The sequence below is a fragment of the Astatotilapia calliptera genome, chromosome 5, assembly GCF_964374335.1.
Source record: "Astatotilapia calliptera chromosome 5, fAstCal68.1, whole genome shotgun sequence".
Classification (NCBI taxonomy): Eukaryota; Metazoa; Chordata; class Actinopteri; order Cichliformes; family Cichlidae; genus Astatotilapia; species Astatotilapia calliptera.
The window spans coordinates 6,444,937-6,471,733 of NC_137426.1; the positions used below are offsets into that span (position 1 = coordinate 6,444,937).

General features: G+C 38.1%; 2 protein-coding genes across 4 annotated transcripts; one reads left to right on the forward strand and one right to left on the reverse strand.

Moving 5' to 3' along the window:
• Positions 1-35: 35 nt before the first annotated feature.
• On the reverse strand, positions 36-24,277 carry rtf2 (replication termination factor 2). Of its 2 annotated transcripts, none has more exons than XM_080301609.1 (9): positions 24,100-24,277; positions 23,701-23,795; positions 23,406-23,499; positions 23,076-23,215; positions 21,592-21,670; positions 8,018-8,128; positions 7,887-7,938; positions 4,626-4,696; positions 36-1,203 (listed from the first exon to the last, which is right to left on the reverse strand). In XM_080301609.1, exons 1-9 carry the CDS (start codon positions 24,166-24,168, stop codon positions 1,003-1,005), a joined length of 912 nt encoding a protein of 303 aa, XP_080157735.1. In that variant the 5' UTR covers positions 24,169-24,277; the 3' UTR covers positions 36-1,002. The 2 variants fall into 2 exon arrangements, with proteins under 2 accessions (XP_080157735.1, XP_026022681.1); XM_026166896.2 differs by having other exon boundaries at positions 36-1,199; positions 4,619-4,696.
• On the forward strand, positions 10,748-19,754 carry gcnt7 (glucosaminyl (N-acetyl) transferase family member 7). Of its 2 annotated transcripts, none has more exons than XM_080301608.1 (5): positions 10,748-11,017; positions 14,193-14,496; positions 14,677-15,418; positions 16,000-16,095; positions 18,263-19,754. In XM_080301608.1, exons 2-5 carry the CDS (start codon positions 14,290-14,292, stop codon positions 18,388-18,390), a joined length of 1,173 nt encoding a protein of 390 aa, XP_080157734.1. In that variant the 5' UTR covers positions 10,748-11,017; positions 14,193-14,289; the 3' UTR covers positions 18,391-19,754. The 2 variants fall into 2 exon arrangements, with proteins under 2 accessions (XP_080157734.1, XP_026022678.1); XM_026166893.2 differs by having other exon boundaries at positions 10,755-11,017; positions 18,277-19,754.
• Positions 24,278-26,797: the final 2,520 nt, after the last annotated feature.

Genomic DNA, 26,797 nt, shown 5'->3' on the forward strand with positions numbered 1-26,797 from the left:
GTAATATAATCTGCACCATAAAAACAACACTAAAATACTGTGAACAGAAATTTATTGTGGTATTGCTTGATACAAAAAAAAAGCAAAAAGTAAGAACAAAGCCTTTTTTTTAGTTCTTTGTAAATGTTGTAAATGTACTGACTGTCTATACAAGCACATTTAACCTCAATATGAATTCATTTGGAGACAATAATACAATGTAACTTTGTATTTTAAAGGTCTTCCATTAAAGTCCAGACAAAAATGCACAAAAACAAAAAAAGCATTAGTTATAGAGTATATTTCCCCAATCGCATTAAAGCTGTTGGTCTCTGGCTGTGGTGGTTATTTTGCAAATCAGAGGAGTCAAATACACCAAATGCTTTAGTTTTTCCCCCGTTTCAAAGAACAATTGAGAAATAACTAATTAAAAGAACAAAAGTGAGTGAAAGTCACCTGCTACACCTGTTAAAAAAAAAAAAAAAGCCAAAATAAATAGCTACCAGGCACATACAACTAGATTTTGTGAGGAAGGAAAATCTGGAGATACTAATTACTGAGGATCTGCCTTTTCAAATGCAGGGCAGTTTGTCTTTTTTCATTTTTCTTATCATAACTAAGGACTAAAATAAATGCAGCAATCCTGTGAGCACATTAAAATGCTATTTTCTGCCCATTAGGGGGAAGCAGAGTGCCACTGATAATACAGTCATCCTAGTATTAATTCCTCAACCACCTGTGACTGACAACAAAGAGGTTGTGAGGGAATCCATGGGGAGGAATTAAGTTACAAAGTACACACTCAGAACCACTTAGGGAGCCGCAACTAAATGTTCCCAACATGTAAACACTGAGCTACTGGGAACTGGAGAGAGAAATTGGGAATTAGCCTGCATATCGCTGTCAATATCTGAGGTCATGTAGGGTTGGTGTGTGTGCTTGGTATGCACAGCAAGATTTATTTTAATATGTTAATATTTCTGGGAAGATCTAGAAACTGTGATCTATGCACTTTAGTAGTTATTAGAAGTGATAAGGGGTGTGGGTGACCCAGTTGGATGTCTGATCTTTAGTGCGCTTGGCAGAACTGTGGGTTGTGAACAAAGACTTAAAAGCCTCTGACTTTTCGTTCATATCCTGGATGGACCTCTTTGTAGCAGAGGCTGATGAAGACTTGGTCGCTTTAGACGAGCTGGAAGATCCAGAGGGTCCAGCCACAGCTGAGTAGTAGGATGAAAGAGACAAAAAAAAGGCATCTTTAAAAATAAGGACTTGTTCCTCCCACAGGTTGATCATACCCATTGGATGTTAATTTAACTACAATAGTCTAAGGAGCTTGGAAAGAGTCTGGACTTCTTTAGGTTTAGTCGAAGATGTTTCACCTCTCATCCAAAAAGCTTCTTCAGTTCTAAGGGCAATTGGTGGAGAGTCCCAGATTTTAAGACATGTGGAGAGTCCCCAAGAGGGTCACGGACCCCCTATTGATCCTCTACCTAATCACACAAGCCAAGGTGTGAAAAAACAAATGCAACAATACTGTCATCCCTTATGTAGCAGGTTTATCAGAGCAACTCAGGAGAGTTTTCTCAAAGCACAACATCCCAGTGTACTTCAGACCCAGCCACACACTCAGACAAAAACTGGTTCATCCCAAAGACAAAACTCCTACACACAAACTTAACAACGTAGTGTATGCTGTACAGGGAACCGGGAATGCTCAGACCTCTACACTGGAGAAACCAAACAGCCAGTTCATAAACGCATGGCACAACATAGAAGAGCCACCTCCATGGGACAAGACTCGGCTGTCCACCTGCATCTAAAGGACAAAGGTCACTCTTTCGAGGATGCCAATGTTCACAGAGAAGACAGATGGTTTGAAAGAGGTGTGAAAGAAGCCATTTATGTCCACTGTGAGTGACCATCCTTGAACAGAAGCGGTGGCTTACGACACCAGCTGTCTGCCATCTATAATCCAGTTTTGAGATCCCTTCCTAGACGCCTTAACGCCCACTCACATCCTGGGAGATTTGACCTCAGTAAATCACATGACAGGGTGGGGCTAGGCTTCACAATAGGTTCATCCAAAACCTTGGCTGATTGGGACCCACACCCGTTTCCACACCTTGGCTCGTGTGATTAGGTAGAGGATCAATAGGGGGTCCATGACCCTCTTGGGGACACTCCCATAGGGTTTAAAATCTGGGACTCTCCACTAATTGCTCTTAGAACTGAAGAAGCTTCTCGGATGAGAGGTGAAATGTCTTCAAGGAAACTTAAAGAAGTCCAGTCGCTTTTCTTTCCAAGCCCCTTAAACTACGATGACCTGGATGACTGAGAACAATTTATAGACATTTTAACTACAGTAGAATTTTACTTTAATTGGACATCAGTGGTAAAACACTGAACATTAGACTGAACATGGATCATTAACCTCCTGAGCCCTAGAAGAAAAAATGTGTGATAGATCCGTTTAGATAATTTAAGTATTGTTTCAAAGAAAAAATAACTGTGGAAGTGGAGTCAAATTTAGAGCAGTCAAGAAATGCGGTGGACAAGAGCCAGACATTAGAGCACGAAGGTGAAATTTCAGACAGAGTGAAAAGTTCATACCAGCTTTTGAGGAGCCTGGCAAAATGATAACATCCATCGCCCATTATGGACAAAAAGAATTGTGTATGCTAAGGCTCTGAAGTTGTAGGTAGTTACTGGTTTCTCAACTGTTATGCAGGACATCGAACTGTGAAGGTAATCACACTTCATGGCAGCCTTATTGCATTCTGTATTCACTTTCCAGAGTGCTTTATTCTGCTCCCACTTAGCTGTGACGTTAAGATCATTATTACTTAGACTGCCCAATGTTGATGAAGCTCTCTCAACTTAATGAATTGGCTTTAATTAGGAACCAGTAAATTCAGATTTTAAGCTATCTTTACAAGCGGTGACAACAGATAAACTGAACAATGTTTCAGTTCCAATGCCACCTTCAGAAATGACCATTTCCCTCTTGTTTGTGTGGTGATTTTTTCTGTTACACACAACCACCAGACAATGGTTTCCTGTTTTCATGTTACCTGTTAGGTTTTGTATTGTTGATTGTCATTTATGCTTAGAAATATTTAACCATATATGCTTAGAGGTGTATAATCAATTGTGTAGTGATAGGATGTGTGATCTTTAGCAGGCTGCAAAGGCTTGGTGTGCATTCCTACATCCTGGGAGCATGGGAAGAGGTCGTACCTTGTTTTATTGTCTTATGGTAGGATACACATGGCTATATCTGTTTTAGGCTAAGTGCCTTTTGTTTAGATGAACTGTTGGACTTCCAGACCAGCAGGTTTAGGGAAGTCATTTATGGGGTCACACTCTGACCCCCCCCCCCCCCCCCCCACACACACACACACACACACACACACAAACACACAGACACAGGCAAGGTACTTTTTGTTTGTATGTAGACGTCATATGTTAATGAACCTATGCATATTCATGTAACCTCAATAAAAGAGCAGTGTTACGGGGGAGCGGACGAGAGCAACTGGGGTCAAGCGAAGGAACGGCGTTTGTCCGGTTCTCTCCCGTGCACGAGAAACATGAAGAACTTTGCCTACTTCGTGTCTTGCTTGCTGTGTAATTATATTGTCTTCAACGTTCCAGCGAATAGGTTCAAGCTACAAACCTATCATTACCTATAGAATTTTCAACCCAATTTCAGTATGTAACCCAAATTGAAATGATAAAGATAGCAGATGTAGAGTTTAATAATATATATGCTGAAAGTGCATTAATTACATGACTTGACAAAATAAGAGAAGAAATCAAAATCTTAGCTGGTGGAAGTGTGATTGTGTGAATTCAACTGAATAGGTTTTTATTTCCCCTTCTAGATATTAAAATGCCTAAAAAATTGAGAGCCCTACATTAAACAGCTCCTATTATGGATGGTAGGTACAGTCACACCACCCCTTCGTAAGCTCCTTTAAAGATGATGATCCTCTGAGCTTCCACCTTCCTACTCTGATGTCTGGCCTTTGTCCACCTCATCCCCTGACAGCAGTAACACTGACTCCTCTTCCATAGTTCTGAGTAAATTATCTTTCTGCTTCATCCTGCCTTCTGCTACCAGAAGTATGGACTGGTTGAAAATGTAAGTAGTAAGTCCTGCTGTTCAATACAAAGGACAGTGAATACAATTTTTGTTTTGGAAGGGATAAACTTATTGTACATTTCTGAAATCAAAGTCAAAGTTAAGACTCTCAAATTGAAGAAACAATCTGAGTGTAAGCAATAGAATCATAATGTATGCCAATCTGTGGAAGCGGCAATTTCCATCATTTTGAAAAGAAAGTGCTCTGCAACCTCCACAAATGTGGCATTAATAAAAAGCCCATCATGTCCCCTTGACAGTATAGTAGGAGTCGTATAGATAGCATAAATGGTGCTTAATGTAGCAGTCTCAGTCAGAGGACAAAAATTCATTGCTGGGTCTTAGAAGGTTAATAAAAAGAGGCTGAATGAATTACATACAGAAAACCACATTCATGTTTTTAAAACAGTTGGCTTCAAGAGATTTGTGAAGACAATGCAATGTCAATAGACTATTTGTCTGTACGTAAATGATCCAAGTATTGTTATTTACCTGACTGCTGGCTGCTGTCACCACCATTTTGTTGCAAGCTTGTTCCTGCTATATCATTGGGAGGAGACACTGTGCCGTCTGTGTGGAAAGCAATCAGGCAAGACAGAGGATAAATGGTTAAAAGCACTAATACTTATGTAGCGCTTTTTAACTGAGCACTAAATGTGCTTTCTTCCTACAACCCTCATTCACCCAATCACACACACATTCATAACAAGCACTTTTTTCTATACCTTGTCAAACATTCATCCACAAAAACATTCCAATGTATGCTTTAAGACATGCACTGACTGGAGTGCCCGGCAAATTGATCCACAGACCAAGTAAACGACTGTTCTACCCCCTGGGCCATGTTTTCCCGAGACTGTGTAAGTTGAGTGGACTTATACTGTTCAGTGAATAAATAATAAATGACAGATTTAGTGGTATTTTCATAAACTATTTATTTACCACATCAATGGCAGGGCAAATATTTTTTCTAACATGGCAACCTTTAAAAAGTGAAAGGAGACAGAAAGACAGGTGAGAAAGAATAAAACTTAATTGACTTTTTGATGGCATTTTACACACAGTACTGGTACAGTATCTAGAAAGTGTGGGAAAATACTGGCATCATATACAGTACTTTCCTCTGAAGAAATTATGATGGGACCCAGAAAAAAAAACATTCCTATGTACAATAATGGATTTCTATACAGTTTACATCAAATGAAAACTTTGGTTGTAAGATTCAGATTATTTTTTCAAATTATTTAATAAAAGCTAGACATTTTAAATGAGAATAAGAAAGAAACGTATTTCTTTGTGCCCCCTTTCCCTGTTAATGCCCTACCTGGCCCCCTGGCAAGACTTTGCTAGACCCGCCCCTGCACAGTTACCAGCTGTCAGCAACGTAGAAAAGGATCCTGGTGTTAGTTGTCTCTCAGAAACAGTTCATAACTTCCTCTCAACTCATTCATGTCACCTAAAAGGTAAACCTGCTTCTCCATCAGCTGTTCAGCTCTGATGATTCAGTAAGGACATCTCCTGGTTTCATCTTCATGTTTCCCTCTCACCACATATCTAAACCGATATCATGACCAACAGCTTTTACAGCTGTGGCTCCAGCAAACATCAGCTGATACTAGAAAGTAGGGCTGGGCGATATATCGAGTTTTTTAAAAATATCGATATATTTTCATACGAGATATAAGATGTGACAATATCGTTTATATCGATAGTCTATGTTACGTTATAATTATACTTGTGGAGCCGCAGGTTTGCCTCTCTTTCGTCCACTTTTGTCTCTACGCTGCGTTACTCGGCCTCGCCTCTCCTTCACTGAACACAACTCCCCCTCCCCCATAGCTTCACCTGCAGGCAATGACAAGATGAAAGCGGAAAATCTCCGTTAGCGAGTTACCGTGCGTGGGGCTGGACGGCGTCAACGTGTTAGCGAGCTAACCGCGCTAACGACGTGCAGCCCAGAGGTGCTGCACGGCCTAAAATCCTTTCATTTTCTCAAAAATCGACAGTGCACCTTATGTATGAATTCTGGTTGTGCTTACTGACCGCGAACCGATTTTATGTGGTACACAGCGCTCATCAATCTGTCAAAAAATGTTTTAATATGACTTTGCTAAGCTACGGAGCTGCACCGCTTGATGGATTGCCGGAGGACTACGGCTACCGAGGAGGAGCCTCGCGGAGTGATACGTACTGTGTGTGTATAAGGACCACAAATGGCACCTGTTCAGAGACGTGGTGCAGCTGTGAAATCTGTCTCTTTGTTATTACGCTCAGCATCTATTAGTTTACATTTTGACTGCACAATTGTGAGCTTTTTGTTATGCACAAAAACAACATTGTTTTCTTTTATTTATGGACCATGATTATTTAATAAATGCTGATAATTTATTTTTGAGTAATTTCTTCATGTACATCTACGCTGTATGTAAATAAAAGTGCCCGTGTGACATCTGGGACACAGTGTGACTAAGAACTCTCTTTTTGTTCTTAACTTATGGCTTTAAAAAAAAAAAATCGAGATATATATCTTATATCGCCATCCAGGTAAAAAATATCGAGATATGAATTTTGGGTCAGCCCTACTAGAAAGTAATATTAAGTAAATTCTAACAACAACTTATCAACCTTAAGTGCTGCTGCTGTTGTTTAGCAGCCTCCTCCTGCCTCACCTTTCCAAGTGGTGGAGACCAGCCACTTGCTAATGTTACTGAATCTGTGGAAGCTCCGCCATAGCCACCACCAAGCAGTTGAGTTATTTTTACACATCTGCCAGCATCTGGCCAATCCACCACCTTTCATTGTTGATACCGTTACGTAAAGAAAAAAACCTCCAAAAAAACCAAAACATCTGCCCATAAAAACAAAAAATCCCCCCCCACCGGGCAAATGCCCGGTACGCCCGATGGCCAGTCCAGCTATGCATTGGAGTGTTAATCTGAGTAAAAACAAATCGAATTCTGGGGTTTCTCAGTTAGTCTTGTTTGTGAGTTGAGAGCGTTGTGCTATTATTGAAAACAGGAAACCACAGCAATGTTCTCTGTTGGCACACAACACTGACACCTTCAATTTAGACTAATTAACATCAGGTTAGACTGCAGATCTACAGAATCTGGTTCAGTGTGACTATTTTTGCATTTCTTGGCTCATTTATGAGAGTAAGAAAAACAACTGGAAATAGTAAGACACATTCACAATTATAGGAAATGTATAATATAGGAAAGTTTTTACATTTTGATTTACAATTGTAAAACTGTGGGAATATTCCCCCCCCCCCCTTTTTTTTTCTTTCCTTGCAAAAAGGTGAAAGACAGTCAACAAGGCTGATATTGGCCAATATTACTTATTTCTATGACTAATCTTTTACAGTTACACTTAATCCTGTGTTATTGGAAATGTGTCAGGATCTAAGTTTGCACAGGAATTATGAAAAACACTGTATGTCAGTAAAATATGACAAAACCAGCCTGATACATTACCGCAAAACCAGAATAAGATAAAGTAATAATGTCCATCATTGATGTACAAAGTATTAGCAGCATTAGCTTGGCCACACACTATATATTACATTTATATGTATCTTAACTTCTCAGTATTTTCAGTGTGAGTTAAAAGTTTGAATAACCCAGCTAGTACACTACAGCACATTCAAAATATTATCCAAATGAAGAAGAAAATTTTCTGGCCTTTTGCTAGTTCGTTGGCCTTGTTCATGCAAATGCTGAACACATATGATGACTTACTTACTAGGCTTCACACAAACCTTTTGATTCTGATGTTGACACCGTTTCAGTTGCTTTACTCTTCTTTGATTTCTGAAAATCAAAGAATATTTGTTTCAGGGTTTTGTAGTTGTGAAGACAGATTCTATCAAAAAGCAGAGAAGTCACACACCTTAGTTTTAGCTTTGGCCCGCTTCTCTTCCATCTTCTCCCTCAGCTTGTCCACCTCCTCCTTGTTGCCATTGAGCACAACAATATCTTCATCTTTAAATGGATCTCCACACTATAACACAAACATTATATTCCAGATAAGGGACTCTTAAAGGGATTTAGAAAAGGCAAACATGTTTTGCAACAAGTGTAAAGGCAGAAGACATTCACCATATAGCGTTATTTCTGCTAATGCACTGTTATCCAGCACAACTGTTTTAAAATTAAATATGAGGTAGGACTTTCACATATATCATCTGAAATCATGAAGCAATGAGCAAGTTCTGTGTCAACCTCTGTTTACCATTTAGTACCTAAAAAGGGAACTACTTCAACAACCCCCAACAAAGCAAGATGTTTTGCAGAATCTGCACATAAACCTCCTCTCTTTCTCAAGGTGGAAACAACAGACCTGTTTTACTATTTGAGGAAACAACACACCCTTCAGCAGAGCAAGCTATGAAGGATGGTGCTGTGTAATCCTAAAGTAAAGTAAACACTCAACCAAGCATCACTAGCTGCACTCTATATAGAGCAAGTCTTGGATGGAAAATACTGGTGTGGAAAAGCAGGACTTTAAGTGGTTGGTTAAAAAACGTGACCCAAGATACAACATCCAATGTAGAAAATATTTTTTTCATTTTTATTGAAAAAGGAATAAAAGTTTTTAACTAAAATACTATGCAGGCTCCGAACGAGTAAAAAAGTGACGTTTTTTTAGTTATAGGTAAACTAAAGTGCTAAGGAGTTACGTTAAACCTTTACTTGAAATTTCCAGGGAAACACGACTAGCTTATTTTACTGTTAATTGTGTTATTATTGTGTATAATTCTCTATTACTAGTATTGTGTATAATGCTGTTGCTAGCGCCTCCTTTCAATAGATTCACACTTTGAATGAGGTAAACTGTTATCAGTGACAGTAGCTTCTTGGCCAAGGAGGATTAAAAAAGTGCCCTTCAATTACTTACACTTTTAAAAGCTGCCGCCTGCTAGCATTGATAAAACATTGTCTGGTTGTATATGCATTATAAATTTTGTGGCAAAACAGGAAGTAACAAAACTGAAAGTTGATTGTAATTAACATCATTTAAGGTATTTTGAAATATACATATTTGGCCGTCAGGCTAGTTTAAAATGATTTTCTCTGAAAAAGTGACTGCTTTCAGTTTCACTTCGTATAAGTACATGTAGTCCAATCCATCTTGCAAATCAGTTTTGTTTTGTTTTTTTTAACTTTCTCAATGGACGTTCATAAAATGTTGCTCGTTTGCATCTTTTGCAGGAATTTGCAGTAAAACTTTTTTTTAATATGCCTTTTGCTTTTTCCATGAGCCATTAATATCCAAACATACCTAGAACTCAACACTAACTAACAAAACTATTAGATCAACCCACAGATAATTTCTTTGTCGGGACACGTCCCTTTTCCATTTTATTTGCATGCTGCCTGCCTATGACTGGCTAAACTCTGTGAAGCATGAGAGGGGAAAAAAACAAAACAAAATGCCACGAACGTGTCAGTCAGACACGCACACATCGATGAAATGACTAAGACAAAGAAATGTTATTGTTATTCTATGTTATTATTTCAACAGTTTGACACTTGAAATTTTCACAACACAATAAACCATTCTGTCACACCAAATCAAAAGTTTAATATTTGCTCCAGATCCAAATTAAAATGTAATTTGTTTTATTGTTGCTGTTGTTTTCATCGTTCCTTTGGTTTCAGAAGTAGCACTTGAGTTATGATTTCATTTATCCACAACAGTTTGTAAGTTTGCTAATAGAAATACAGGATAATACTGGTTAACGATAACCCTGTATGAAACAAACTGGCTTACATATTTGTGAAAGTCTTGCGATTAAAAAGAAAAAGAAAAAGGCTTAGGTTTTTGTGTCTCTAAACATATAAACGGGATGAATGCTTTTAATAGGAAAACACACACCGATATTCAAAAACAAATATTAAACCCCTGAGTAACAAGTAGGGGATCCATTGTGTGGTTGTAATGCAGGCTCACTGGGTGTGAACCGTGGCCATGTGCTCTGTTCAACACAACAGAGATAATCTCGGGAGCTGACCAAGCAGCAAATAAACTCTGTGGACCGCTATGAAGTCTGTCACTCTGCTGTTACCATCACCAAAAATGACACAACCTAGCATGAAGTCAGTTAGTAAACAAGTCAACCAAAATCTTTTTTTTTTTTGTAACTGCAAGAGGAAACAAGATTGTGAACAAGAGACGAGTCACACTGCACAGTGTGCATAAACATGCACACCATTAACAGGGCAGATAAACTGGAACTGATCTTATCTGAGAGGAAAAAAGAAAGAAGAAACTTGAGGTAATGAGATTCGAAGACGAGCAAAAAACAAGAATACTGATGCAATACACAAGTGAGCAGGAGAGAGAGAGAGAGAGATAGCAAGAAAGAGTGTGTGTGTGTGTGTGTGTGTGTGTGTGTGTGTGTGTGTGTGTGTGTGTGTGTGTGTGTGTGTGTGTGTGTGTGTGTGTGTGTGTGTGTGTGTGTGTGTGTAATGTGTGAATATGACTCCTTATGTCAGGTGTGTGATTGGGTGTTCATGCTAGTAACCAGGGAGGGCCGGACTTGTCTCATGGGGCTGTGGGAGGAGAGACATAATCAGCTGCAAACACAACAAGAGAATACTCCACACAATTACAAACCACTGTGGCTCACTCACAACGCAACATCAAGCTCTGAGAAAGCAACCTCCTGACGAGAACACAAGAAAGCAATTCAATTTAGCTTGACACTACCGCTACTGCTGCTGCTGCTGATGGCACCAAAGGAACGGACTCTTCACTGCAGGACTTCAAATGAATTATAGCAACATAACTCGCAGGAGCAATTTAGGTCATTAAGACCCAAACAGGTGCTGATGTACAAAAGTTGACCTCTTCACTATAAGGAGTATAGATTGACCTGCATCAAAGGTAGGTCACTAAGCTTGTCATTTCTTTGTCTTTCTTTCTTTACATATTCTGCTGTTTATTTCTGTTGCCTCTGACCAAAGCAGCAATGTGATAAATGATTGCACGAAAACAAAATATAGTCGAACATGCTGATCTAAATATGATCTCAAATTTTCATTGCAAGGAATGTATAAACAAATATTTTAAGAAACCAAAGGGTTTTTTTTTTATCTACCCAAACTCATAACCAACAACCAGCAAGCTATTCCTTGTTTCTACATATGAACTGTTCTTTCTATTAGTCGCAATATGAGAAGGATAGGAATCTCAGCAGATCAGAAACATACACATTTCCATGGCAGCCTCCCTGCTGATATCTTTATCTTCAGTGATATTCTCAGGAACAGGCTTGAGTGAGGATGTTTACTGTGAAAGAGAACAGTGTTCAGACATGTCTAAAGCTTCTCTGCCCTCCAAAGGATACTTGGGTATAATTTTTTTTTTTTTAATAAACAAAATAAAAAATAAAAGTTGTACTTTTTTCCAATTAAACTCAGGTTTACTTACATAGGACCTAACAGTATTTGGGAGAAAACACCAAAATTTAAAAAATTCCCTGTAAGCAAGCAGTTTGTGGGGAGTGTAGAACTCTCTTTTAACAGAAAGAAACAGCTAGCAAAAACTGGCTCCGGGGGGCAGTAATCTTCCATATCCAGTTGGGGGTGTCGGGATATGCTCGGTGCATCACAGCACACCGATTTAGTCCCTAAAAAGGAGCTACTTCAAACCTCCTCCAAAAAAGCGTTTTCGGAGACGTCTGTTACCCAACAGCTCGGTTCAAGGCTCATTAGAGCCGGTGAGAACACCGGACTCCCGGCAAACTGTTTTCAAACCCACCGCCGTCTTTCGCTACTCAGGTTAAACATGGTATATAAGTCACTTAGATAACTTAAAAATGTTATTGTTTGGCTTTTTTCAGTATTTTATTTGTTCCCAAGTAAATTGGTTTGGCTGAGATTAAAATTATAGTTTTACACAGATGAATAAACATCAAGCAGACAACTGATTATCAGATGTGCGAGATGCTCGAGAATATACTCCTGTTATATTTTAGATAGCAAGGAGCAGACGGCCGAGTTTATTCAACTTTACCGAGACAATCTGCAAATTTCATTAAAAGTTTAATAAACTATCATCTTGTCTTTATTTTTAGTTAGCACATACCTTAAACACTTAAAGCTGTAAGCTGGTGCAATAAGCTGTAAGTTTTACGTCCAATGGACGCACAATCTGATTAGTTGACTAATCGCAAAAATAATCGTTGACCAGTCGACTATCAAAATAATCGTTTGTGGCAGCCCTAGTGCTGTGAAGGAAAGAGTGCTGTCAAGGATGACACCAAGACTCTTGACCTGAGAGTCCATTGATAACTCTGTTGTCAGAGTTATCAATGGATAATGAAAGACTTCTGGTTGGAACTTTAGTCAGTTTTGATTTGGTGCCTATTAGAATAAATTCTGTTTGATTGCCATTAAGTTTAAAAAAGTTGTGAGTAAACCAAACCTTGATGTCACTTAAACAATCAGAAATAGTTGTGGGTAGGAGAGTACCTGTGGGTTTGGAAGATAAGTAGAGCTGGGTGTCATCTGCATAGCAGTGAAATTGCATGTTATACTTCTTCAAAATATCACCTAGGAGTAGGAGATAGATAATACAAAGTAAAGGACCCAGGACAGAGCCTTGAGGTCACCAGAATTAACTGGAGTAGATAGTGATCTGTGAGTGAGTACTTGAACAAACTGTGAGGAGCCAGAGAGATAAAAAGAAGACGTTTAGAAGAATCTGATATTAATGGATTACAATACTCCACCTGAAAGAAAGCAGCGACACATATTTGCTTAATGCACGTTGAACGACATATCCAGTTCAAAAATGACTCTCAGGTTCCTCACAATGTTACTGGAGGCTAACGTAATGCCAATCAAGAGTTTGCGTTCTGGTTAGACATCATGTTTCAGAGATTAGGGACAAATATAATAACTTTAGTGTTGTGTCTAAAACATGCCTGTCCTTTAACTCAGCGGTCCCAAACCCCCGGGCCTCGGACCGGTATCGGTCCGTGAGTCGTTTGGTACCGGGCCGCGAGAGCTGAGGACCGTTTTCAGGGTTTTTATCAATTTTCAGCGTTATTTTGTTATCATTTTTATCGTTAACTCGGTTGTCCCGGGTCTTTTCACGTGCGTTATGAATAAATCTTTTTTTTTTTTTCGGTACCGGTACTAGTTTTATTTTGTTGTATTTATCTTATCTGTATTTACCTTAAAGGCCGGTCTGTGAAAATATTGTCGGGCATAAACCGGTCCGTGGCGTAAAAAAGGTTGGGGACCGCTGCTTTAACTAATTAATTTGTGTAATCCAGCTTCAGAGGTTACTATAGCTTGGTATCATCTGTGTTGTAATGAAAATGTATGCAAAATTGTCTAATAACAAGGGAAGGGAAGCATCTATAATGTAAACAGAATTGGTCCCAGCACAGAACCATCTGTAACTCAATAACAAACTTGTCATGTGAGAAGACGACTCCCTATTTGCATGCACACATTGGAATCCATCAAATAAGTCATGATTAAAATCAATGCAAACCATTTCCTTTAACACAAAAGCATATATGAGTCTCTGTAGCAAAATACTGTGGCCAATGAATGTGACACTGAGATTTAATAGGATAGCCTGTTGTTCAAGTAAAGTAATTGTTCACTACAGAGGTTTCAGTACTATGATGAATTCTGAAACTATACTCAACGTCCCGCAAATAAACCGCTCCTCTGCAAGTGATCAGTTAAACGTTTTACAAGTACTCTTTCAAGAACTAAATCATCTTCTTCCCTTTGTCGCGTTGAAAATATACAACAAGATGAAAACAAGTTATCCGCAATTGAACTGCTTTGCATTATCATAAAAAATACATCTAACATAGTGATCGATATCAATTACCTTTGCCATGCTTTTGTAATATTATCATATACAGAACAGCAAGTAATTCACTTCCTGTGTTGCAAGCTGTGGTTCTAGAAAACACATCCCATAGACATTGCAGAAGCACTAAAGCAGCAGCAGTTAATGTGCCAAATATTACAAGCTAGCTTCATCAATTAGGTCCAACCTAAATACTTAACCCTATTTTATATTCCTCAAGGATCCAGGATCCTTCTGCAAATAATCCAACTGGATGTCTCCACTGCAGAAGCTTTAACTGTGGTGGTACTGGCAGACTACAGAGAAACAGGGCTATTATGCGCCAGCTTGAAGGGACAAAATGCAGCTTCCTCGTGTGCCTCGGGATAAGTATTATTATCTTTTCCTTCATTTATTTGAGGACTAGGACGCCACCTGAGTTAAAGCCTCCCCCATCTTCAAGTTGCAAACCTTTCTCAACTGTGTGTAAAACTTTTTTGCCAGGCATGAAGAAAGGAGTAAATTGGTACAGCTGTGACTGCCAGGTATGTATTTTCCCCCCACCCTTTCTTTACTTCTGAGAAATAAAAAGCACAAATATTCTAGATGAAATTTTCATTTGATCTAACAACCAGTTAGGAGCATTAGCACAGTCACATTGACATTCCTATTTAAAAATGAGTTTCAACAGTAACAGTCGCAATATATGCTTTTTTGGTCTACAGGTGGAAAGCTACATTCTAAACAGCCACCTGCCGTGCTCAAACTTGAAAAGAGATTTACACTTTATAACAAAACCTCTAAGTCGTGCAGAGGAGGCTTACCCTTTAGCTTTCATTGTGACTATTCATAAAGAGCTGGAGCTTTTTGTCCGCCTCTTGAGGGCAATTTACATGCCACAAAATGTGTACTGCATTCACGTGGATGCTAAGGCTCCACGGGAGTATCGGGAGGCTGTACAGAAGCTAGTCAGCTGCTTTCCAAATACATTCCTCTCCAGTCACAGTGAAACTGTGACCTATGCTGGTTTTTCTCGTTTGCAAGCAGATCTGAATTGCATGAAGGATCTAGCGAAATCCAAGACAGACTGGAAGAAGGTGGTGAATCTGTGTGGACAAGACTTCCCTGTTAAGAGTAACCTGGAACTGGTACAGTACATGCAGAGCCAACAATGGAGGGATAAAAACATGACACCTGGGGTCAAACAGCCGATGTCTATGATGTACAGAACGCAACGCCAGTACAAGGAGATTGTGGGGTCACATGTAGCTCCGAAAGGGCTAGGCCTGAGGAAAAGGCCTCCTCCACACAATCTGCAATTATATTTTGGAACAGCCTACTATGTTCTTACAAGACCTTTCGTGGACTTTGTTCTGAAAAGCCCAATAGCGCATGACTTCTTGGATTGGTCCAGGGACACATTCAGTCCAGATGAACACTACTGGGTGACGCTCAACCATATCAAAGGTAAAATGGCGGTTTTAAACAGGTGCACAGACACAAAACTCCACGCTTGTTTAACAGCTAGCACAAAACTATTAAACATGTACTAATGTGAGTATGATGTGATATAAACAAAAGATGATATGAAACAAGGTTCTAGGTTCAAATTTCCTTATTAACTGGAGCCTTCTGTGTCTGTATGTATGTGGGCTTTAAATACTTCAGTTCCTTCTCATAGTTCAGGAGACTGAATGGGTTTCTGTCTATGTAGGTTATACTTTTCTTTTTCATTTTTGTCAGCTAGAATAGACTCCAGCCTGCCTGTGACCATTTGTTATCCTTATACATTTTATTTCATTACCCCCTGGTAAAATGAAAACTTATCAGGAATTATAACAAGTTTAACTTTTGCAACTTTGATCAATGTCTCTACTTTTAATTGCTTACAGACTGCAAATGCTACTTCTTCCTTTAGCTTTTCTTTGAGATGTATCGAGAACTGACTCTCAAACAGCAGATGAAGGAGGCCTGAGCAGGGCTAGTTAGACCTTGACAATTCAATTAGGTCATATAATTACCAATTTTGTCTGATTACATGTTTTAAGAAGCTCCAGGCAGTCGCATTGATGGAGGCTGGGAAGGAGCTATCCGGGCAATCAAATGGCGGGATCAAGAAGGAAGTGCACACAGTGGTTGCAAAGGTATAGTCATATATGTCAATAAAGACCGGATTAGTTACTCTCCCAGAGATTAAATTCTACCAATATTTCCTAATTATTTAAATTATAAAAATGTGGTAAAAATGAGGTATTTAGTTTTGTAATCCAACAATAAATTATTAATCCCACATAAATCCTTGTGAGCAAGTCACATGTACATCCATAAATAGACACACACACACAGATATAGATAGATATATTAGGGGTGCAACGATATTCGTATCGATATTGAACCGTTCGATACAGTGCTTTCGGTTCGGTACGCATATGTATCGAACAATACAACATTTGTAATTTATTTTATCAACTTTCCTTCTGACGATGCTGTCTGTGTTGAGCGCTCAGTGAATCTGCGTTCGACTACTCCGCCTAGGCTGCACTGTCCAGCGCAGATCCACTGAGCGCTCAACACAGACAGCATTGTCAGAAGGAAGAGCGCAGGGCAAGCTAGCAAGACAGAAGTTAAGCTCTCCTTGTAACATGGACCTCCCCCACCCTCATTCAGATCTGGCGTTTGGAATTATTTTGGTTTTCATGTGACGTATGACCCTGAAGGTAAGCGAGTCATGGACTAAAGTAAAACAGTATGTTGGATGTGCCGTGCAATGCTCAATTACATGGGTGGGAACTAGTGTGTTAGCGCAGTTAGCTCGTTAACGTGTTGGCCGTCTAGCCCCATGCACAGGGCGATCGGCGGTAGCTCGTTAACGGAGATTTGCCGTGTTGTGGCGTTAAGGTCATTTCAACGAGATTAACCTGAAAGCACTAGTGGGAACACAACGAATATGACTGCACATTTACGCCGACATCATCCTAGTGCAAAGACAAAAACAACAAGCATGCTACTAACTTTAGCCGAGTCATTTAGACAGCTGTTAGCACATGATTCTCCTTATGCTGCTGAGAATATAGCCCAGAAGAAGCGGATAGTATAGCTTTTATTTTGGAAAGAGACATTTCTCTGTAATAAACTCTCTTTTCCAAAGATGAGTGATTCCTCAATCAGATACAGGGCTTGCAATATCGCTAGCCCCAGGACGTCGGGCTAGCGATTTTTTTCAGTCGGGCTACCAAAATCTATCTCTTCCCTGCCCGTCGGGCTATTGTAGGAAGGAAAATCATGCGAGCTGTGTATAGAGAGCGACAGCACTGATCTGTGAGTGATGATAATTTGTGCACCAATTCCTCTGACATCGTCTTATTAATCGTTAGCTTACTATGCAAACATGACAAGTGAAATCTCCCGCAGCAAGCTTAAACATGTGAGAGGTTGATCGCGCAGAGAATCGCTGAGCTTATGTGAGTGCGTGTGTAAAAGTAGCAGGATATATATTTTAGTTCTGCTGAGCCAAATAAGACAGGTCAGGGTGAAGAAGTGACAGCCAAAGAAAAGCTTACCACAAAACGGAGAAGTTATGACAAATCAGACTATAAGGCAAAAAGAAAGTGCAGCTTTATGGTTTCATGGACAAAATAATTTCTGTGGCTGCGATATGATGAGCTAAATAACCAGGGCTGCACATAAGTGGTCCGCAGGTGCGCATTCGCTGTCAAAATAAAAAACACGCACAAGGGTTAGGGTTAAATTTAAAAACTGTACTTTTGAGTTAAAATATATATTTATAATTTTAATAAATGACAAATTAAAAAGGCATGAACATGTTTTTTGTATCGAAAAAATATCGAACCGTGACACCAAAGTATCGAACCGAACCGAACCGTGAATTTTGTGTATCGTTGCACCCCTAATATCTATATCTATATATATATATATCTATATATATATATATATATATATATATATTAAATATATACACACGTGTATATACGTGTATATGTGTGTGTGTGTGTATATATATGTGTATATATATGCGTGTACATACATACATACATACATACATACATACATACATACATACATACATACATACATACATACATACATACATACATACATACATACATACATACATACATACATACATACATACATACATATATATATATATATATATATATGGCATACTCTCCACTAGCTTTACGTCAAAGGTTAAATAAGCTTGCCTACATATATTTATTTATATAATGGAAACTCGTAATAAAAGGAACGAATTTTGGCATAATGCTAAAAAAAAAAGTCATGTCCAAGCTGCTGTTTTCCAGGGCATTACATACGAGACATCTGTATCTACGGAGTGGAAGACCTACCATGGATCATCAGCATGGACAGCATGTTTGCCAATAAGTTTGAGAGTAATACCTTTCCTGAGGCACTAGACTGTTTGGAGCAGTGGCACAGAAACAAGGTTATCAACCAGGCTACTGTTCCCATAGAACCGTCATGGCTACTGGCCATACACAGCAACTACAGCAACAGCAGCAGCTACTTTAACAGCAGTGCTGGAGAATGAAATCACTACAAACATGCAGTCTATATCTAGTTGAGCTTATTTGCACTTGTCTTGTGTTGTTATGTCATAATATGAGCATAGGAAAGCAAAACCAAGGAAGACAAAATGCATTCAATATGCATTTCAAGACCATGTGTGTATACTAATATATTTATCTATGAAACTTTATCAGTGCTGTCCTTTTTTCTAAATACAGAAATAAAATATGAAATAAATTCTGTCCATAAAGCAAAAATAATGACTAAAGCTTGGATGAAACGACACTACCAAAGAAATGTTATTCAGTATGACATTCAGTTTGAAAAACACAACTGCTGATAAAGGTGTTGACCCTTTCTCTTATTTAAGAAGTAACAGGTGTAAACAAATAAAAGCAATTGTGATAACGAGTCCTAACTTTCACATGATCTTGCGCATGCTGTCAGTGTGTCTGAACAATACCCGAGTAAACAGTGTTTTGCCTTTTTAAAAAGGTTTCTTTTATATAGGCTACAGAATTTTCTAGTAAGTCAAGCTAGACTAAAGACATTTGGTTATGTGAATGGCATTTTTACATTTTTACTGGCAGATCAACTTATGCAATGACTCCTTGCAAAAATATTTTTTTTAAAAAAAACAACAAAATTTCTTAAAAAGGACAAAAAGTGTGTTCGGTAAACAGCAGCATGCAAGTAGAGTTCAAATATGAACCCACAAAAGAAAAAGAAAAAAGAGAGATAAATGCTGGCTTAGATAAAGATTCAGTCTTTATCCAATGACACACACTCTGAACTTGATTCTGACAGTTCAGCCTTAGATAACAATTTTATGATGGGTACTGGATGCAAAGGGGGAAAAAAAGCCAAAATGGCTATCACTTTTTATAGAACCTGTCCAAAACTCAGCACAAACTGCTTATTGTCTTACATGGATATAACAAAGGGTGATGTTGCATTATCAGTTATTTTGTATGTTTTACTTTGACATTTAAGGTTAAGTGAACTGTACTTTACATTTCCTAAACTTAGCAGCAACTGAATAAAGAGTGGGTAAAGTCAGGCTAATCGTATTGGCTCCAGAAACTGTGCTGCCTTATAAGCCTATCTTATCAAAAATCACAGTATTCTAAGTCAGCTTCCCACAAGAAGCGCTGTAGCTTTTCTTATACTTTTAGATATTTTTGACAAAGTCAAACAACTGATCTGTCACTGTTCCAAAATGCTTTTAATTAAACAGAAATAACAACACTGACCAGCTACCATCTGCTTTCTGTTACCTCAAAATAGCCTGTGCATGGGAAATCTCCACCATAGTTTTAATGCTCCTTACAACTACAAGGTCAGAACCCATAAAAGGCCTTAGGCCTACTTGATTCAAATTCCCGTGTGGCTTAAACTAGGGCAATCTCAGAAGCGACTTGAAGAAAGGAACAGTGCAGTTTAATCTGTTCAAAACACATCTACTCACATAAATGTTGTGATATGGCATGTTCTTTATGGTTTAGTATTATTTAAATTCAGAAAGAGGTCAGTAATATTGTAAACGCGCATTATATAAAGGCCATGTTCAACTAAAGTGATTAAACGTTAAACTTCCTCTGATCCTCAAATTAAAGTTCACATAGATTCTAGTGCAAATTGTGAATTCAGCAAAACAAAGGTCAAAACATGATGAAACCAAATTTCAAACATTTGCCTAATCACATATTCCTATAGAACAACAAAGTGGTTTGTAGTGGACTATAGGAGCACTTTAGTTACATTTACATTCTCTTCAGGCTTTATTTTCTTAACAATGCTGATATTGTGATAGTTTTTAAAAGTCAACATGCTATAATTTTTTTGTTTAAAAAAAGCAACCCAAAAACAATAAGTTATTTATCTGTGTGTATTCTACGAATGTAAAACATTGCCAGAGTTCACTTACATTTTTATTACTAGCCCTTAAATACCGAAAACAATGTGAACATGATGGTTTTTATTTCTATTTATGTCTTCTCATGGGAGCATTAAATCATTACACTTCAGTAATTTAACTTGCATTCTTATCTATCTGAGCAACCAGTTGTGCATCTGGAACAAAGCTAATACTAGAGGTGGGAATCACTATACATCCCACGATACGATATTATTGCAATTTTTTAAAATATTTTGCGATATTCAGATTCTGTACATAAAAGTAAACTTTATCAATATTCATTTTATCTAATATCAAAGTCTCACACTCAGTCTCTCTCTCATTTCAGTCAGTTTTATTGTTGACAAATTGAACGGTTTGTATTACAGTCTAGTCCAACTTAACTGAATGCAACCATCTGGTACAATTATAGCTATTCTGAACTATGCAATTTATGAAAACTATGCAGCCCCTTCAGCAACTGAAGAATTTGAAAGTAAATTAAAACAAAATATAATTTTACATTAAATAAAAAAGTTTTAAACTTAATTAAAATAAAACATGTCTTAAATTAAAATAAGTAAACTGTCATGTTTATTGCTGCCATAAAAAAAAGTTAAACACATTTGGACAGTGAAGGAATGTCAGGATTCTTGCTCAGAAAAAGGATCAACATGCTCTGAAGTCAGCGCACAAAAACCTTTTTTGTAACAAAATATCGATTTCTGCTGTCCCTGTATCGATACATTATTAGCAAACAAAATATCACGATACTACACAGAATCGATTTTTCCCCCACCCCTAGCTAATACCAGACTGCTGCTATCTTATCTACATTTTTATCAAACCTGCCTATTTACAAATCATTAGCGTTGAAAATTTGCTGAGTGTGACTTAAACAAGGAGCATTAATGCCAAACACCCAAGGTCAATGATGGAGACTTTAGGTCCATCAAGTCTTTGAGTTCAACTATTGGTGGTTTTGTGTTTAAGGAGCATAAAAGCTACGTTATCATCTTGTTGCTGTTCAGCAGAAATGATGTCACAAATAGAGCTGGCTATGTTTGTTTTACATATTTTTAATGGCAGTAAAGATTAAAAGTGTCTTAAGAATTTTTTAAAAAAACTGTCAGAGTTGACAACCTACTGAGGCTAAATAACCTGGGAAAATAAATAAATGAATGTTGCCTACCTTGTGGCAGATTTCTGTCTTGACTTCCTTCAGGGCCCTGTCTGAAAAGACACAGCCACAAGTCTGGAGGTAACAGAACCTAAAAAACAGAGAAACACTTATATGAAATTGTTAAACAGTTTCCACCTGTATCGCTTTTAGGGCCATTCACCAAAAATAAATAAATAAATAAATAACTAACAGACGCAGGGCTGGGAACTGTATTTCTTTCTAACTTTATGTGATCTAAAGTTAGGTCAATACGTTTTTGGGTTCTTGACACGTTGTAATTTTCCCTCTGTACACTACCGCCTTTCTTTTCCACAGCTGACAAGGTCCCACAACAGCATAACAGCAAAAGTAACCCACAGACGAGTTGTTTGTGACACTACCCCCTGGTGACAGGAAACAGCTACAACATGTAGACAAGTCTGTGCCATAGCATCTTGGAGCCCTTAGATTTTGTGAATGTTTTTGTTTCTTAACCATAAAGAATTTTGACCTTTTTCACTTTAGTTTTCCTCTGTGGCCTTTCAGGCTTGATGGAGTTGCAGAGCAGACTAATGCTTTCTTCTTTTCAGTAATGTACCTGATTGAAGATTTGGCCACTCCCAAGGTTTTTGATTTCTCTCTGATAGGTTTGTTTTGTTTTCTCAGCCAAATAACTGTTTTCTTCACTTGCATCAACATTTCTACCAAATGCATTTTGTTAAACTCCAGAATCAAAGATACAAATCTGTACTTCCATTACATTTTGATTATTTAACTTACGCTGTGTTCCAGACACCTCAGAAGTCAGAACTCAGGAGTGACATCACTCCTGAGTTGAGTATGATTCAGTCAGAGAAGACAGTAAAAACAGGATGTCTTATACCTTGCTTCTTAGTAAGATAGAACTATTCATCCATCATTAACAAAACAGAGCAATACTTGTTTTTCTTTGACTTAAAAACACTGCTGCAGCATGGTCATGGATCGAACCTTGTAAGTGCTGTGTGAATGGATTATTTAACAAATCACAAATACGAAACAATACCAGCACAGGTTAAAAGTTTTACACTTTTAATAACGTTTACGTTCAGTCCTGTCATCTTACAATTGTTAACTTGTGGTTGGCATGTCTACTTTGAATTTCTGAGTTGGAAATTTGAGTTGAGAGGGCGTTCCAGGTGAAAATTTCCACTGGGAACTTGAAAATTCTGATTTCCAACTTAATCGCAAATGCGGTATTAAAGTACGATGTGGTTATGTACAGAGGTAAAATAAAATAAAATAAAAAATAGAGAATTTTAAGAAATACAGAATTGTCCAGAAATTCACAAGTATATCAGAAGCAAGATAGACGAATGCCATCATATGTTTTGCAGTGAATTTCAAACATGTATTTAGTATATTAAAATTAACTTAGATACAGTGGCTTGCTCCTTAAAACAAAGAGAGAACATGAATCGTCAGTCTCATTTTTTCATTCTTAGGTTTAGTACCTCTTCACTCAGGTTGCTTACCGGTGTTTGCCATTCATCTCCAACCCAACTACAGGGCAAATAAACATGCCACAATGAATGTCTTCATATCTGTCTCCCTTTGTATTTCTTCTTTCTCCTTCCCATTCAGGGTTATCAGTCAAGTTCAGCTCCTTTATATCCTTCAGAGAAAGCAAATAGATAGATTTCCTGTTTGAAACCACGAATAAACACACAATCATGTGTCCAGAAACACATGGGCTGAAGACCTCCAACTGTGTAAATGGATAATGTAGCTCTGTATTTTATTAATTACAAAAACAAACAAATAAAAAAAACAAGTTAGATGTTCACACTTCGGTGTTAATATACCTTGATCCCACGGATGTGTGCTACAGCCTCAGCATTAGGTCTCTCAGCCGACTTATCCAGGAGATACTCAATGATAGCATCTTTGTTGTACAGTCTGAAAAATAACATGTGCCAGACCACCAGAACATAATGTGGTGTAATGAAAAGATGAAAAACTGTACAGTCTTAATTCATGTCTGATTTTTGTTATTTGTGAAACGGTGTTTATATCTTCGCGCTGTCACATCATCGAGCGATACCGTGTCCAAACATCAAATAATGCCCGAGTACAAAACAAGACAAAAAAATAACTCACCTTCCCAGTTCACAGGAGACGATGGGTCGTCTAAGTTTCTCTTGACTCAATGCACAGTACTTCCATTTGGCAGCCAATTCAGCATTTTTATCAACCTGTTCATGTAAGAAGACCGTGAGGAAAGAATACGCCATGTAGCTTCGTCTATAACACATCAAGATAATGTTAACTAGCGTTAAATTCTGAAAACTCACAGCAACTACATAACGTACATTAGAAACCACATTTAAAATACCGTAATATGTCTTTTTTATTCTCATGATGAAACCCCGAAACTTAACAATACTTAGTTTCGCCCATTAGCATTAGCAACTTGTTAGCGTTCGAAAAATATCGCCAACAGGGATATTTTCTATTTAAAAACGGAAGGGAAACTGAAGCCAAATAAAGCTAACACACCTTCTCGATTTTCTTGGGCCCTTTCACCAACTCGTGTCTTTTGGGAATCGTGCCACCATCACAACCCATCTTGAAAGCTCACTTCTAACTAGTTAGCTCAAACAGTCACTGTCACACACAAAAAAACCAAAATGCTACTCTCATCAGACAGGAAGTTCTCGGGTTGTAAACAAACAACGAGATCTCACTAAAGCTCGCGGGATGTGCGATGAATTCAAAGTCGCTCTCTAGTGGCTGAATGACTAGAAGTTCAAACGCTGCATGTGTATCTAATAGCTTCGGCCATGGTGTGGCAGCATCGTTCTAAATGTGAGTATATTTATCTAACTTGAAGCTAGAGGAATAGAAAGAAACTACATATATATTTTTATATTGACTTTTTTTTATATTTTGTTAAATGTTTTTGTTTATTTTTTTCACAGCTAGTTTATAATGACTTAATTTAGATCAACTTAAATCACATATTTATACTGTCTAGCATGTAAATACAGAATAAGAAGGTGATATCAGAATAAGCAAATTGTCACAAAACATATACTATGCAAAAATGCACATAACAAAATAATCAAAAACAATCCAAATGTATTTAGCAGTAACATTGATTTAACAACAAAAAGGTTGTATGGTTCCATGGCTTTTGCTAAACTATAGCGCTTTATGACCCCACAGTCAAGCACACAAACATAAAACAACTTCACACAGATCCCTCCACTCTTTCATTGTCCATCCATCCATCCACATTTTCAGTCAGCCATTAAACCCAGAACTAGTAAGTGACATTAGTCTGGCTTTCAGGCCTCTTGTCAGAGTGGTCTAAAGATGAAAGTTTCCTTGGAAGATAGTTCAGTGAGTGCTAATGAGATCTGTTTCCTGTGCCTTGCAGGCTTCAGATTAGTTTACTATCGATAGTGCTGTCCAAGAGCGACCATTAGTTTGGGGAATACCTCAGTGGAGACATCTCTGGCGGCATGACTGATAATCGTTGTGGAAAAGAAGAAGGAATAAAAACCCAGCACTAGACTTCATTTTGGCCCAGAAAATAGATTTCAACCTCTTTATGCTCACCACACACTGGAAGCCACATACAAAATACAATACATTGCCCAAAATAAGCAAAATTAACAAATACAAACATAAAAACATTTTTCCATTTTCCCTGTTGGTTCGATTGGTTCTTCCTGTAATTTATAAATTGTGTTATGTGTCTTATTGAATTTCCTCCCTTTCTCACACAGAGCTAAATGTTTAGTATGGATTTTCATTAGAGGCAATGGAGTGAAAGCTCTGTTAGCAAACTATCTTTGAGAGAGTACAGTGCCCTGGGCTGAAGCAAATCAACACCTCAATGCACAATGGCCAAAGGACAAAAGGAACCCTGTGTGATCTTCTATCACTTCTATCACAAAAAAGAGGTTGTATGTGTGTGTGCGTGCACGTGTGTGTGTGTGTGTGTGTGTGTTTGTGTGTGTGTGTGTGTGTGTGTGTGTGTGTGTGTGTGTGTGTGTGTGTGTGTGTGTGTGCGTGTGTGTGTGTGTGTGATGTACGTAACTAACCTCACCTCATCAGTGGATACATTGTTGTATTTTGCACCTTTCATTTATATCTTTTTTTACCATATCTTTTATTTATTTCTTCATTTTTTAAAATTATTTTGCATGTTTTTTGCATGCTAACAGAAACTCAAAATACACACATGTAGGAGGATAAGTCACCAGACACTGTAGCTTTAATCTAATTAAAAAGAATGTGAAATTATCACGTATAAAAAGTAAGAATAGGGATAGTGCAAGTCTGAATGTCCATATGTTTTCTAAATCTTAAGAAGTGACTGGATATTGCAGGCGCAAGGTCTATTTTTAATTACTGATTGCTAACTGATAAAATAATGGCATTGCAGTGGCCTAATTGCAAAATAATCAGTCTTTTTACATCTGGTCTGAAAAAGTGCATACAGATCCTCACTGTAATAATCACAGCTTCTGTGCTTTCTAAGAGTTGAATCTGATTAGTTTCCACAGCTGAAATGCCGCTTCCTCTTTTACAAATATCTCCCTCTGATTGACCTCCCTCCCACGCATATCTTGGTGGTGCTACCCAGCACGGCTGACCCAAAGAAAACCCCAACCACTAAGCGCCCATCCAGCCTCATGTTTATACTTCCATGATGAGTCCAACCTGCATAATCAGACTTCCAGTGACTGGCCTTGAACTGAAACTGTATACATCTTAACCATCCCAGTCATCCAAAGCAGCCAGTGGAGACTAAGACTGCATTAATTGCATAGACCAGCCCTGGTATTGCACCGAGTCCAATGCATTTAGCGTTTCTAATTGGGGAGGAATTGCTGTGTTTACATTGGCGCTAGTTGATAGAGCTGGACCCTTAGCCCTGCAGCCAACCAAGCTAACGCTCTCTGAAGGAGAAAAACCAAACTGCCTAGTCCCTGAAACCTCTCTGGACAGAGCTGGAAGGAAATTATTTGGAACAGAGCAGAGGGCTATTTTCTCAGATTTATCATGGGGGATGGTGAGAAGGTAAATCTTTCTTTCTTTTTTTCCTCTGGCAGATTTCATCTTAAAAAAATGTGCAGAGGCAAGAATGTGATTATTTGTAGTAACTAACGAAATGCCATCCTGCAATGGGAATAGCTGCCACAGTTGATTAATATCTGTTTTATGCATTTATAAATAATGACAT